The sequence below is a fragment of the Abramis brama genome (assembly GCF_963993115.1).
Source record: "Abramis brama genome assembly, chromosome: 19".
NCBI classification, from domain to species: Eukaryota; Metazoa; Chordata; class Actinopteri; order Cypriniformes; family Leuciscidae; genus Abramis; species Abramis brama.
Window position 1 is genome coordinate 20,303,853 of NC_139981.1, and position 16,231 is coordinate 20,320,083.

At 39.0% G+C, this 16,231-nt stretch overlaps 1 protein-coding gene across 1 annotated transcript in view; it reads right to left on the reverse strand.

Moving 5' to 3' along the window:
- Positions 1-9,861: 9,861 nt before the first annotated feature.
- Positions 9,862-16,231, reverse strand: part of LOC311070058 (uncharacterized protein) — a 29,065-nt gene continuing 22,695 nt past the window's right edge. The window contains exons 3-7 of the mRNA XM_084093708.1: positions 15,074-15,208; positions 14,902-14,945; positions 14,588-14,729; positions 14,333-14,440; positions 9,862-14,226 (exon numbers count right to left, since the gene is read on the reverse strand). Of these exons, the coding sequence (XP_083949834.1) occupies positions 10,784-14,226; positions 14,333-14,440; positions 14,588-14,729; positions 14,902-14,945; positions 15,074-15,208 (3,872 nt within the window). The 3' untranslated portion in view covers positions 9,862-10,783. The remainder of the gene's footprint in view (positions 14,227-14,332; positions 14,441-14,587; positions 14,730-14,901; positions 14,946-15,073; positions 15,209-16,231) is intronic.

Below are 16,231 nucleotides of genomic sequence, written 5' to 3' on the forward strand. Positions count from 1 at the left end.
CGACCGAGTTTGGAGGCGAATGGATGAATTTCCTAGGAGGAGTACATCAAATTCCACAGCATGTGTTTCCAAACAACCCATAATAGCTGACTTCCTGTTGGTCTGGCGTAAAACTTAGAGCACGAAAGTTGTTCGGCCCGATGAGGTCTATATGTGTACCGAGTTTCATATTATTACATGCAAGCGTGTCTGATTTATGGACAAGTGTTCGGATCCAGTTCCAGGGGGCGCTGTCGAGGCCCCCTGCCACGCCCGGGTACCAGCTTCGGTCCGGCCCTGATGGCCGCGGGTTCTGACCTGTGTGCAAAATTTCAAGAGTTTTCGAGCATGTTAAGGGCCCCAAAAGTGCCCGAAAGGTTGACAAAATAATAATAATAATAATAATAATAATAATAATAATAATAATAATCCTACCGAAAACAATAGGGCCTTCGCCCTTTCAGGGCTTGGGCCCTAATTAAAATGGTCAAACTAAATACTTTAAATATAAAACAAAAGAAAAGCAGATAAGTGATGGGTTAAGTCTGTGGGAAATCACTGCTCATTCACGTCTGTCAGCAGCCGTGCGCTCCACAGATGAACGTGCTGCTGCTCCTCTCAGCCATTCACTGAACAGGCGCAGCTAGAGAGAGTGGCGGCAGGGAGAAAGCAAGACCTCGCTCTGGCAACATTGGAGGTTACCGAGGTTTGTCCAAAAAAGTCGCTAAATTAGTCGCTAGTCGCTTTTTTGAAAAAATCACGCTAAAGGGGTCTGAAAAGTCGCTAAAGCGACAAAGGCGCTAAAACTGGCAATACCATAGATGGGCAATACTGCCTGAATAGCTGGAATGTTCTAGACACCGGAGCCATTTTTTTCGCCGACGGCGACTGGTATTTGCGTAAGGACGTCACGGAAATATAACGTCGTTACGTAACACGATTGTTTACTTTTCATGGATACTAATGGTGCGTTCAAGTCATCTCGTATAGATCGTATTTACGAGTTGAACGCACTTGAACGCCAACACAATGTCGTAATACCAGAGAATGTCTAATAGGAAGAGAATTGGCACTCTCTGGTTACTTCCGGTTTCTGGACTGGCTGCAGTAACACGTCTCTGTCCATGCGGGGGCGCTCGCAGGCGAGTGCAGAATGAATGGAGGTCTATGGCGAAAAACCCTCAAAATCCACTTTTCTCAGGATATAATTTTTTGTCTAGTAATTTGAATGTTGTATTCGAAAGGAGATGCAAAGAAATTACACATTGCTGGGTGTTAGATTTTTTAGAGTCACTTATTTGGTTTAAAAAGTCTTTTAAAATGTCAATGACGTCAGAATGCTGACGTCATTAGCAGAATGCTGACGTCATTAGCAGAATGCTGACGTCATTAGCAGAATGCTAGCGTGTTATGGGCAACAACAACTCAACCTGTAAGAAATCGAAAAGAAATAAGTACTCGTTCATTCAACTTTCGACCTATAACACATGTTGAACTTGCAAAACCTACAATAAAATCTGAGATTTCTCAACGGGTGAAAGAGACACATTTAGCCGTCTAGCCCCATAGACTCCCATTCAGTCTGCACTCGCCCGCGATCACCTCCAGTGGAATTCTAATGGAACTGCAACCAAGATCGATACAATGGGGCTAATAGGAAGTGCCAAGGCTCTCCATAGACTGGCTCTGGTGATACCAGTGGGGAGCTCGGGATTTTCTCTAAGCTCCGATCTTTACGAGTTGGGGGCGTGTCAGTGATTAACATGGCGGAATACACAATACGTAAAGGTATTTAGCTGTGATATTGTCAGGCTTTTCTATTTACAGCGCAGTTAGCTAATTGCCAACACAGAATATGATAGTATTATAATATAACAATGCAACATGTAACGATGAGTCGGCAGTGGCTTCATAAATTAATTAAAAACATAAAAATACAAAGTACACCTGATGCACATTTCTTTGTTCTTCATTTTCTAGAACAAGAGTTTAAGAACCTTATTGTATTTTTGTGTAATTAATTAAGAGAAAGTACTCCGCCATTTTGCTCCGACGAAAGTGACTTGAACGCACATGTCGTTATAAGCACGACTTCCCACCTCGTACGTACGAACTTCCCAGGAGGACTTGAACGCACCATAATCTGTGGCAAGTGTCAACTTGTTGCCACGTTGCAAAAATCAATAACAATATATACAGATTGTTATAGAAACATTTTAAAGACTCGCCCATAAAGGTGAGCTGCTTATTTAGCCTACGTTAATGTGTGCGAACTAATGAAGGCAGCTCACCTTTGTTTATTATTAGTATGGAAGTAAAATAATGTCAAATGTTTTTGAAATAAAAAAGCCTGTTGAATTGCACTACTTGAAAAAAAAAAAAAAAAATAGGCATTGCATTAACCATGCTTGCATTTTAATGCATTGTATTTTTAGGGCTTGAATTTTTATGGGCTGAAATTCAACATGGTTGAATATTTAAGCTGTGAATATTTCAATTAAAAACATTTCAAACACATTTTCATTATTAAAAATTCAATAATCCATATTCACCTTTCATATTTAACTTCCAAAATATTCAAACTGTTTAAAAATACAACCTATAATATTCAACAGGCAATTTTCGGTCCATTTTATTTCGCTTTGCAAATTCGCTTCCACAAATTCAGTGGTTCAAATTCGACAGTAAATTCAACATTGACATCCAGGAACTGCAGGAAAAGCAGTAGATTGCCGAGCATACTCTCCATCTGCTGTTAGTCGATCTCACCAGCAGGTGGTGCAAAAGCGCGTGTTGTTGACGAAGACCAGCAACAGTTAGAACAAGTCATTCATTCATAAAATGAAAATGATTATCTGTGTCAGTATATATGCGGAAAAGATGATAAACAAACAAAAGCTGTTTATGTTTCATTCAATAACTTCATTGTTACTTTCCCTGTGTAGCCTACATGTTATCAGCTTTCTCTATGAACGGGATTATAATCGGTTTCCCTCAATACCTCATCAATCATACTCAAGAATTCCCCTTCCGTCGGGACAAAACGCTTAACGTATCTTAATGGACTAATACAGTGATATAAAAGACCAAACTCGCACCTTATTGGGGATGTAGGCTGTAGGCTACTATATAGGCTATGGCAAGCAGATGGACTCAGAATATGAACTTAACGCGCAAAGTTTCATGCTGAGCGTTTCGTGATATACTGGCATAAAATCAACACTTGATCAATTAATACTAGCACTTTCTCTTCTATTCTATTCTCTCTCTCTCTCTCTCTCTCTCTCTCTCTCTATATATATATATTTATATATATATATATATATATAGTATGCCTACGTGTATTAGCTTAAACTGGGAAGAGTCATAGCACTTGCATATTGTTGTCCTCCTATTGTTAGTTTAACTGTAAATCGCTTTGGATAAAAGCGTCTGCTAAATTACTAAATGTAAAATTGGCTTGACATTAGACATTCGCACATTTGGGGACCGTCTCTAAAGTTGCATACAACATTGGCAAACACGTTTCTAACTTCAATAGCAAACTTAAATTTAAAGTCGTATACACTTTAGAGACGGTCCCTAAATGTGTGAATGTCCAACATCAAGCCAACCTTATGTCAGTCTATCACTGGGAAACGCTCAGCATTAAAGGACAAATCCAGTGAAAAATGAACCTAGGGGTAATTAACACATGGTTACCGGGTCGATCGTTCCCTGCGATGCGTTTTCATGAAAAAGACAGTACATTACGCGTTTACAGACAGGCGTCATCTTGGAAAACAGTCTCGACTAGTCGAGTCACGAACGCCGTGCTACGTTAGATTTCACTATGCGTAATTCCTATCGACCAGCTCACTTAGCACGGCGTTCGTGACTCGATTAGTCAAGACTATTTTCCAAGATGACGCCTGTCTGTAAACGCGTAATGTACTGTCTTTATAAAGTATCTTCTTATTAAACTGTCTGTACACTTACAAAGTTCTCAATGCTTCGGTTTGCATGTAGGGACCCTCATTATGCTACCGTGTTAGTGTGAGGCTATTTTGAGCCTTGTTAGTGGTATTAACTAGCGATTTACTTTTACTTACTCTGTGCCCCATATACTAGTGTTATGAGCTAATCTGTTTTTAAAGATAAAACTCTATACATTCGATTTTCATGAAAACGCATCGCAGGGAACGATCGACTCGGTAACCATGTGTTAATTACCCCTAGGTTCATTTTTCACTGGATTTGTCCTTTAAGCTTTGCGTGTTATTCTGAGTCCATCTGCTTGCCTGCGAGTTTGGTCTTTTATATCAATGTAATTAGTCCATTAAGCTACGTTAAGCATTTTATATGTCCAGCAGGGGAATCCTGAAGTATTGAGGGAAACCCTATAGCCTGCATGCAGCACATTGCCACAATATAAAGTTAAGGCAACTAAACAACCAAGAGAAATATATGTCAACCTCAAAAATGTAACATTGGATCTGTATATCCGCATCGGGGAATAACATTATAATCTCGTTCACAGTAGAGAAAGATGCATGTAGGCTACACAAGAAAAGTAACCGTGAAGACACTGAATTTAACAGCCGTCATAATAATCACAAATACACTTACATTGCTGTAAATGAGTTTTATGAATGAATGGCTTGCTCTTCTAACTGTTGCTGGTCTTCGTCAACAACACGCGCTTTTGCACCACCTGCTGGTGAGATCGACTAACAGCAGATGGAGAGTATGCTCGGCAATCTACTGCTTTTCCTGCAGTTCCTGGATGTCAATGTTGAATTTACTGTCGAATTTGAACCACTGAATTTGTGGAAGCGAATTTGCAAAGCGAAATAAAATGGACCGAAAATTGCCTGTTGAATATTATAGGTTGTATTTGTAAACAGTTTGAATATTTTGGAAGTGAAATATGAAAGGTGAATATGGATTATTGAATTTTTAATAATGAAAATGTGTTTGAAATGTTTTTAATTGAAATATTCACAGCTTAAATATTAAACCATGTTGAATTTCTGCCCATAAAAATGCAAGCCCTAAAAATACAATGCATTAAAATGCAAGCATGGTTAATGCGATGCCTATTTTTTTCAAGTAGTGCAATTCAACAGGCTTTTTTATTTCAAAAACATTTGACATTATTTTACTTCCATATTAAAAAACATTTCAGAATTGCTGAGATGCCTGACAAAGTGTGCAGCCCACATTTAACCCTTTATGGGACTATTCATGAAATCACAGTTAGAAAAAAATAAATCACTTTATATTTAAGACTAAAATCATTTTCCAAAACTAGTTTTCTACATCTGACATTTTACCTTTTTTAGGGTGCTGTCATTTATAAAAATGACTTTATCCTATTTGGGTAAATTATTTTAGGGAAATTCTCTGAAACTTCACACACACTCAAATGCGTTTTCACTATCCGAAAATTAGTTAAAAGTTCTTAGTTAAAAAAAAAAAAAAAACATTACAAAAAGCTTTATTAACATTCCATTTCATCTTTTGCTATACTTCATTTGGAACTCACATGTGAAAATGTAAAAAAGTTGACAAATACAAATGCAACTTTGCTGCCTGGAAAATAGTGCAACCATGTCTTAGTGTTTCAAAAAGCATTTCCCTTTTCTCGAAAAGGTATAGCTTTTCCTCTCTGTCTTTTATAAAACTTACTAACACAACTTAAACACAGGCAAAAAGGCTATTATACACGCTAGGGCTAGGCGATATGGCCTAAAAAAATCCGATATACGATTTAAATAGATTTTTTCCCCCTACTTAAAAGCAATCTGTAGATGACAAAGAATTTTTTTCAAAACAAGTTTTAACTTTATTTTGTTTTGATTTTCCCTTCTGGGATTTGATCTGTATTTCCCTGGGGTTAAAGTGCAATCAGAAACAACAAGCCAAAAAGACAAGATGACAGGCCCTGCCTTAGTAAACAGTGAAAATATAAAATAACATAACGTAACAGAACAAAAAATGGGTGGATTGGGATTAGGGGGGATGTAAAAACAAAAAAACAAAAATTACATCACAATAAGTGTAGGCTATTGTGATTGTCAAAACATTTGGTAAATAAACAGAATTTATTTAAGTGTAGTGACAACACAAAATGTTTACATGGTACAATGACTACTGTTTTATTTTTGCTTGACACAAATTTCACAATTTCAATTCAATTCTTGTGATTTGATTCTGATCTTGATTCAATATCGATTCCTTTCGATAAATATTAGGTACAGTAGATACATGCTAATTTTCCTAAATAAAAAAATATCTCACCTAATGCTGTAAACAGATAAAAGCTTTATAAGAGATTTTTATGCTTTATAAACATAAAAATAACATCTCAAATTAAATATAAAGTCCAACTAACGTGCTATGGTCATTAAATTGCTTCCCTGATCTAAATGTAACTTTACGTGACATATTGTTCTCCAGCTGTTTTATTGACCTCTTTCTGTGGCTGAAAAACACTGATTGATCGATTTTATGTCATTTCGGTAAGTTTAACTGTATCTTTCAAATTACCTATTTTTCATTCGTGTTGGCTCCAACCGTTTCTTCCAGCGGGTTCGGGTTGTTGTCCTCTGGATTCTCTGCTTGCACATCAGGTTGTGGTGTCAGGTGTAAAAAAAATCCAGTAATTTAACTTGTTAAATAAGCCTTGTCAATACTTGGCACAAGTGCTTCAGATGGCATTTGTGGTGGTATTGGCATCCATGGAGGAGTAGGAGTAATTCAACCTGAGCCTGAGTCAGAATCCTTCATTCTCAGAGGAACTATCATTTTCATCTGCCATCTCTCAGCAGCTCCTACCATCTCCTAGTCCTCCAAACAACCCTCCTAGGCCTCAGCCTCCATCTTCTGTTGTCCAGACTGCAGCCACAACACCTCAGCAGTTTGAGAATGTTTGTAGTTGTAGTCAGGACATATGAGAGTGTCCTTAAGAGGAAGATGAAGAGGTGGTGGAGGAGGAGGAGGACTACGAAGATGGCATGGGACCACATGATGGCCAACCAAGAAATGCCCAATACATGGCTGGTTTTCATGCACATCAGCAAGTCATTGAGAGATTTTTTTTTAGTTCATCCCTATTTTTCCCAGTCTTTGAAGCATATTACATTATTTTATAAAAATGTTGTTCATTCATTTAATTTAGATAAAAATTATTAGATAAAATTATTTGAAAATGTTTTTGTTTTCTGCCCTTTTTAATTATTTCATTTATTCATCAATTTAAAACAAAAAGCAAGTAATAAAGTGTACAATAAAGTACAACCAAAACCTAACCACATTGCACTTGAATAAAGTTAAAGGTGTAATCTGGCGGTTGTCCTGCAGGTGACCTCATAGTCTTCTTACGATGCACTTAGGGATTTCCGATTACTCCAGAGCACTCGTAGATCTGCGATGATTTTCAAGTGCTACTTAAGTTACGATGCTTTTGGGAAACAGACCGTAATATTAAGATCAGTCGTACGATCGTTTTTAAGAACTTCTTTAGGCATACGATACTTTTGGGAAACGCAGGTTCCCAGGTTAGTGGGAACTGGAAAGAAGAAAACAAACCCTGACAATAACACTACCAAAACACAAACCAAGACTGCTTGAAATCTTAAAGGGACGAAACAAGTAAGTATGAGGCTATGTAAATTATATGAAATAGCAAATTAATACTTTCTATCCTAAATGTGACAGAGCCATCCATTTGCTACTTCAGCAGCAGTCCATAATATAATTTACATTTCAACAGTAATTCTAAGGAACTTTAAAATAATTTATTCTGTATTGAAACACAGTGAAGAAGTATTATATAAATAATATATCTTCTAGGCCACTCAGCCCAGAACCCCTGAGGAACCTGTCAGTAAGTAGCCTACTGTATGTCCTGTATTATGGTAAGCTGGTGTGTTTGACAAAAATAAGAACATTAAACATTAAAGTTTGGATGATATCCAACAGCGATCTCTGCTTACATTCCAAGTAGACACCTTGTAAAGTCGTGCTTGTGTGTCCTGCATGGGTGTGTTTGTTTGATGTCTGAATTGTCAATCAGCCACTGCAGTGTATAAAGGGTAACCCCCATCTTAGGTCACCACCAGGTTGAGCCCATCAATAAGCATAGAGAACTGCAGATGATGTTTAGAGTAGAACGCTGAAAAAATGGCTCAACTTGCCTGCAAAAATTAAAATCCTCTGTCATCCAACCGATGAACCAATACATTATGACCACCTGCCTAATATGCTGTTGGTCCTCCGTGTGCCGCTAAAACAGCACTGACCCACTGAGGCATGGACTCTTCAAGAGCCCTGAAGGTGTGCTGTGGTATCTGGCACTAAGACATTAGCAGCAGATCCTTAGTCCTGTAGAAGTGTCCCAGTCACCTTGCCATAACAATTTGGCCCTTGTCTCAAATCTTTATTCCTGCATCCAACAACATTGATTACGAGAACTAATTGTTTGCTTACCATCTAATCTACCCAGACCATACGTGGCCTTGTTAGGAGATGATCATTGATATTCACTTTACCTGTGACCGGTCATAATGTTTTGTGTCAGTGTATACAGCAAAATATATATTTTTTTATTTATTAAATTGTGCTATTAAATTGCACTGTAAAAGACAAACCAACATTCAGAGCATGTGGGTTCTGAGAAAGAAAAGAATGATCTAGAGATGTCAAAGGTGTAATTGTAATTCTTGGCTTGGTCAAGAAATCAATAAAGCAGCAGGATCATTTTTAAAGAAACTACATTTTGATTTGTTTAGAAACACATGTGCTGATAAAACCAACTGTATTTGTATATGCTAATACATTTTAAACATTTCGAGATGTACGTATTATGAACACGCATGAATTAACAATGAACAATAGCATAGCACATTTATTTATAGCAACATTTACCTAGATTATTAAATGCTGTAGAAATTGTTATTTGTTGTTAGTTTACGATACCAGACGCATTAAACTACTGTTAATGAACTGAACTTTGTTTTTTTTTTAAGTACAACCATTTTGGATGTTTGCATTTTATGAGAGGCTTCATAAAGAACACTTTAGAATTTGATTATAATTTCTCACTGTAACAGGAAAAAAAAGAAGAGATAGGCAAAACACTGTTGATCGAAGTTTAACCAGGTTCATATCTCGTCCATGGTAGCTGATAAACAATTAAATAAAATCTCCGTCGAGTGCTGGAGAGAATCTGAGAATATCAATGCTACAGATTTTGTCCAAACTTACGATCACACCAGATAAACTTGGAAATATCAATTTGTGAATGTAAAACACTTTTTTTCTTTCTTCTGTATTTCTGTTCAGTGTTATTCTGAGTGATTATGTTCATAAATAAACATCTTACCCCCCCCCTTTAACCGCTCTATAAATATTAAACAATAGCAGGAAAATTATATCTAAACCTTGACTTGTCAACACTTGAATCTTGTGTGACATCTTTACTGTTAGCTGAATATATTTTGTCTGTGACACCACATTTGTGATATTGACCTGGGTTTTAAAGACTACAATTCTGATACAATTCTCAAAATGCAAGTGATTGTAAAACATTCATAATGTATTCTTTTATTTGAATGATTTGTAATGTAATATTGCAGTATAATCTGTTAAAAATATGGCCAGATTTGAAGTCACCATGTATCTACTTTAGTAACTTTACAGTCTTTAATCTTGTCATATGATGAAACATTGTTAAACATGAATAAACATTATCATCTTTGATAATCTGTTTTAGAACAATGTGTAAATAATACATTTATTTTCTCCTTTATAGAGAACATAATAAGTAGACAAAGCTTGCTGAAATCAAAGGAACAGCAAATCAAAAAGTTAGCATAGTGCATGAAAACAAATCATATATTAAAAACATTATTTTCCTTTTATTTGCACGGTCTGTGTAGACTGTAATATACATCAACTTAGAGTAAACTAATGAACTTCTCTTTGAAAAATAAAAACAAATAAATCAATAGAAATCCCTAAACAGAGATTTACACATTAGACCTCTTGTTTATGTGGTGTCATGACTTTCTGACCACCTGCTTGGCCCTACTTGCACAGTCACAATGATGAGAAAACAGCTTTTACTCTATTCATTTGCTTCCATCATTCTGTTTCTCGCACACTTGATCAGATTCCTTGTCTACATTCCTATTTATTGATACTTGGGGCGGGGAGTGCTAATTTTATTATTACAATCATATATAGTGATTTGGTGTTTTAAAGTAAAATATAGACGTATAAAAAGTACACAGCAAACATCATAGATGGAAAAAAGAATAATCACACATCCCCACCCCAAAATCAGTGGTCCATGCTCCCAACTTACTGTTCTTCTTCTTCTTTTCATTCTTTATCCTACATTCTTAACCTTCATTTCTTTTGCAATGCTCTTATATTCAGTAGCCTATACACCAATATCTCTAAAATTCCACTATATTTGGGTGGTAAACTCTGTTTTACAAACATCATTCTCATGGTGCTCTCCTGCAGATTTCTACAGTGCTAGAAGTTAGCATGGCTTCTGTCTAGAACTGAGGACACATAAATAAAAATAAGAATATTTATCATTTCCAAATACCAGTGACATGCATTCTCATGAATGAGAATCAGTTACACTAAACCAGTGTACAAAAAGTGCAATATGCCTATCTGTACATAAAGACTTTTTAAGTATTGTATATTTCAAAATTGCTTAAGCAATTTGAGCCTAAGATCTAAAGCCTTGTTTATCTGTGAAAAAGCAAAAACTCTAGAGTTAAATCATTTGTGTATGTGTTTGTTAATTTGTTTTTCTCTCATAGTTCTCTGTCTGTACTTCCTGTCCGGCAGTTTGTACAGTTTCTGTTTGCTCATGCTCAGTCTTGGCAACAGACTCTGCCTCTGCAGAGTTCTGAACAACACTCTCAACCTTAGCGTTAGGTTTCTTAGAAATAGGTGGAGGAACTTTGTTAGCAGTTTTGTGTGAGTCATTACACTTGGCTGAATCGGAAACAGATGCTAACTCTGCCACCAGAGTCTTCCTCAGGTCAGCCTGAACCTCTAAGGATGACGGTGTCTCTATTACGACCTTCTTTGGGCTCTTAGAGAAGATGAAGCTGGCTGTAGATGCAGGGGAGTTGGGTACAGTGGTGCCATCAGTCATGACTGGGAGAGGGGAGCGCTGACCAAAGAGCTTGGCTTGCTTGTCTTTTGAAGACATATTGGCAGCCTTCAAACGAATAGCATCCTGGAGACGCATGGAGGGGTTAGCGGGCAAAGACACTACGGGAGGCATGGAAGAGACAGTGGGCGTTGGTGTTTGGGGTTTAGGCTGCTCACCCTCCAGCTTAGAGGGTATTTCAATGGTGCTTGATTGCTTCTTTGGATTTTGCGGAGGCTTGTTGAGTTCTTGTGCCTGAAGTTGAGTCTTTGGCTCACTTATTGATTGGTCCTTTTGTCCCATTGTGTTCGGCAGGGTAGCAGGGACAGGTGCTGTAACTTGGATTTGTTCCTTGAGTGTTTGAGGTTTGAGTTCTGGTTCAGAACAGGGTTGTTTAGTTGCTGGTTCAGTAGGAGCTGAAGTGTTACTTGGTTCGGTGATTGGACTTACAGCTGATGAGAATGCTGGTTCATGTCTTGTGTTTTGGGTTTTTTGAACAATGTTATTTGATTTAGTCTTTAGTTCAGTTGACTCTTTCTGAGTATTTGATACAGTGGTTGTGTTTGTGTGCACGTTGACAGATTCGGATTTTGGCTCTGTGCCAGACAGAGCTTCCAAATCAGGGGGCAGTGATGTCATAATCAAAGACCGTCTAATTGGTTTTGGTGGCACCTCTTGATTGACACCTGATTTTGTTTTGGGTTGTGATGGTTTATCGAGATCTACAGCCTGACTCTGATTGGACTTTATCGACCTGAGACGAACCATCTGTAAGAGAGACTGGGTGACCACTGGACTGGAGGTCTCCTCTTTGGCCGGAGAGGGACTGCTTGTCTGTTTCTCTGTTTCTGTTGTCTCTAGTCTGTCCTCCATTTTTACATCAGTAGGTAGTGGAGGAGGAAGAGGAACAGTGACTTGTTGAGATCTTACATCAGTGGGTAGTGGAGGAGGAGGTGGAGTAACGTTGATTTGTTGAAAAGTTGCAGATAATGTTACTAACACATTGGGTATTGAAGATTGGGATTCTTGCAGAGGGGGTGGGATTTTCTGTGGTTCAGAAGGTGGTGTTGGTGGAGGTGGAACTTGTGGTGGTGGTGGTGGTGGTGGAACATCTGGTGGTGGTGCAGGTGGAACTTCTTGTGGTGGTGGAGGTGGAATTTCTTGTGGTGGTGGTGGTGGAACATCTGGTGGTGGAGGTGGAACTTGTGGTGGTGGAGGTGGAATTTCTTGTGGTGGTGGTGGTGGTGGAACATCTGGTGGTGGAGGTGGAACTTGTGGTGGTGGAGGTGGAATTTCTTGTGGTGGTGGTGGTGGAACATCTGATGGTAATTGAGGCATTGTAAGTATAGACCGTGGTGAAAATGGTGGGGGTGGCGGAGGGAAGTCGGTATCATTTGGCACAGCGACAGGAGTTGCAGAAGCAGTGCCTACTGGAGGCGCCGGAGGAGGAAACAGAGGAGGTGGAGGGATCCAAGAAGTCAAGTCCTTTATAGCTTTGGCAGCTAGCGTAGGAGCTGAAGGAACAAAGTTTGGAGGGGAAGGAGGAGTTTTGGCTTGTCTGATGTTTGGCATTGGTGGGAAATGTTCTGGGGGAGGTGATGGAGATGGGGTGACACTGGCGGCAGGTGCTAAGGATTCAAGTTTGGCTTTTAGCTCCACTGCCTGCAACACTGATGCTGGGTTACCATTTGATGAGGTCATGTCTGGTTCATCCACAACTTTAAGACCTCTCTTTTTTGCCCAGCTTGCATAGTTAACAGGGCCAGGCCCACACAGCAGTTCGAAAGTATGCTGGTTGTGAGCCCAGGTCTCTGGAGGAGGAGCTGGGGGAGCCAGTACTTTGGGATGGTTAGGAATGTCAAACAGAGACCAAAGAGCCATTACAGCTGGGGAAGAATTGTTACCATTAATTAAACTTGCAGACCGAAAGATGTTCTTCAGTTCAGCATGCTTACTGGTGCCATTAGTGTATGAATGGGGTGCGCCATTGGAAGACATTTGAAGATTATTTCTGTATGTCTTTAGCTCAGCTGGCGTGGTTTTCTTGTCTGTGCTGACTGGCTGGATCTCCTTTGATGGGACAGTTGTGAGTCCATTATAGGGAAATAAGCCTCTCTTAGGGTTTAACTCATGAGTGGTCACATTCATTCCAGATACAGTGGGGCATGGTGATCCATCTGGAATGCTGACATCAGACAAGTAGTATGGATTTTTAGATATCTTCCTGTTCTGTTTCCCGTGTAAGGAGTGTGACCTGTTGGGAGGAGCTGGAGGTATCTTGCTCCGTTTCATCACTGATAAGTTACGCGTGAAAGCATCAGCAGATCCTGTTTTTCTGCTGTCCTCCTCTTCTGTAGAATCCCCATTCCCATGAGCAGTTCTTAACGGAGCATGGGAACCATGGTTGTTCAGCTTGACTGGTCTAGCCGTGTTCTCAACCTGACTTCCCCTGCTGGCCACACGGGGAGTGCTACTGCTGGAGATGGTGGAGGAATCAGATACTAGTGTCTCTGATGATCCTGAGCTGCTCCACCCAGAATAGTTTGAGCGGGTTGAGTAATAATTTGAAGAGGCTCTGGAGGATGGACGGGTGGAGGAATAATTTGAAGAGGCTCTGGAGGATGGACGGGTGGACGCTGGGCTGGCTGACACTAGGCTGCTCTTGCTGACGGTCCGGACACTGCTGCGACTTCGGTTGCGACTGAGTTCCACAACATCCACAGATGGTGGAAGTACAGCATTTGGAATGATTTTAGACATGTATGTGGCCTGAGGTGAGACAGACATGACTGCACCGGTTGGGTTCTCTGTCCAAGGAACAGCTAGAGTGCCTGCTCCGGACTTTTCTGGATCTACAGAATGATTTACGGACCTTTGGATTATGTCATCTTTGGGTATAGCCAGTGTGGGAACCTCTGTGTTGTGTTTCTTAACTGTGTGCAGATTCTCTTTGCCCTGTAGATGGTCTTGTACACTAGCAGAAGCACCATCCACAGTGGAAAATATGGCGGGTATTATCATGTCTCCATTGGACAGCTGGCCATCAAGAGGATTGGTGGTGATCCATTCTGCCCTGTCCAACCCTTCAGATACGACATATTCAAAAATAAAATAAGTAAAAATAACATGTTTTCCACTAAATAACTTAAAGACATGCTGTACAATACAGAAGACTGCAGTGAAACATACCCAGTTCTCTCTGGATGTGTCGAGGAATTCCTACAACAGTTCTCAAGTGTTTCCTACGAGACTTCTTCTCTGCAGTCTTATCCGGCTTCAAAGGTCTAAATGTTGAGGCTGGAAAAAGGAAATAGAAAACAATGTTGCTGTGACATTGCATATTTTATATGAATTCATAAAGCACTTTATGAGGACACCAGGCCATAGTCTTCTTATGGCAAAAATGGATATGACTGATAATGTGTTCATGTGTGAATGTGTCACCTTGGCGTTTGAGTCCTGAACGTGTTGATCGTGAGGACATGGAGGAGCACATCGAAACAGAATCAGCAGCTGTGCTCTCAGATTCAAAGCCTCTCAGTTCACTGAAGGCCATGCTGCTTTCAGTCTGAGCTGTTACTGTTGACTAAAGTAAGCAGCATGGTTAACCCTCTAAAATTAAAATTGTCAATCAGCAATTTAAAAGTATAGAACAGTTGAGGTACACAAGCATCAAGCAGGCTGTCACTCTAATGGGAACATAATTAAAAGCAATCGTAATGAACTGAGGGCAGACTGATGCATGGAGGAACACTTACAATCATACTTTGGTCATCAGGGTAGTCCGTCCCATTCCTATCATCTGGAACATAAAACATTATCTCTTAACCCAATTAAATGAACTGCTGTATGCTGCATGTATTTAGTGCAGAGTAAAAGGAAGTCTATTAAGACTCGGAGTTTAGGAGTTAGGAGTTTGATTTTTCTTACCCTCCTGCTGCTGTTTTAGGCCCTGCTGGGCCTCTGTGTGCAGGTCTAATACATATTTAGGCCGATCACCCTCCACAAAAACATTTTCTTGGAACTTCTGAAGAGAAACAGCACCCACAACAACCTCTTTAGAGCCTGCAGAGAGAGAAACAGAAAGTAATACATTTAATATCTAAAATATATGCAGGTGACAGAAAAATACACTGTTATAAAGACAGAATAGAATGTTTCAAATCTACATGGCTTTGATGTTTTAAAAGTAGATATACCCACACAAACAATTGCATGCTAGCAAATAATATAGTGACTTATCATTTGTTTCTGACCTTGGGTAGCTCAGTTTCAGAAACAACTAAAGCTAATGCAAAGTCAGTTATCTCATTCACCTAACCAGGGTTTCTCCTGTGTTTTAGTGCGGCATCCAATTGTGACACTTTAGAGACTGACTGTCCTGTAATATGACAATTACACACTGTGCAAAGACCATGCTTAAATTATCCATGTGGCCTGATTTCACCCTGCTAATTCACTCATTATTTCTTGGGTCTTCGGGAGCATTTTTTCCACAGTTTTCAAACTATTTCTATTCATTGCATCTCAATCAGCAAGTTGTTTGTAATTCACTGCACTGTGATGACCAAACAATTATTCACAATGCAAAAAGTTGATTAAAAAAAACACTCTGAAGAACAAACTTTTAAAACAGTTAAAAACAGAATACTGTTCACAACACATCATTCACCCTTTACATGTAAACATGACATTGCATGTTTACATTAATTATACTGCATACTGAAAAGTAGACATGGATTATGTACATGGGCATAATACAGACAGCTTAAAGACTTTTCAGTCAAATTTGACAAAATCTTTAAAAAACAACTAAACAAAAAAACTACCTTTTGATTTAAAGAAGGAGAGAAAATAACTGTCATTTTGATTCAGCTAAAGCACCATGTCTGAATTACCACCGGAGTTTAAAGTGATTACCGGTACATCCTTAGTCTCTGCTAAAGAGGGCGCCAGCACACACAAATTTTAGAGTGAAGAGCTTCACTTAACTTCAACTAACACACAGTATTTGGAGAGTTTTGGCAATCCTAATACAGATAAATACCCCATAACACATGTATAGGCTAAAATATGGTATAAAAATTA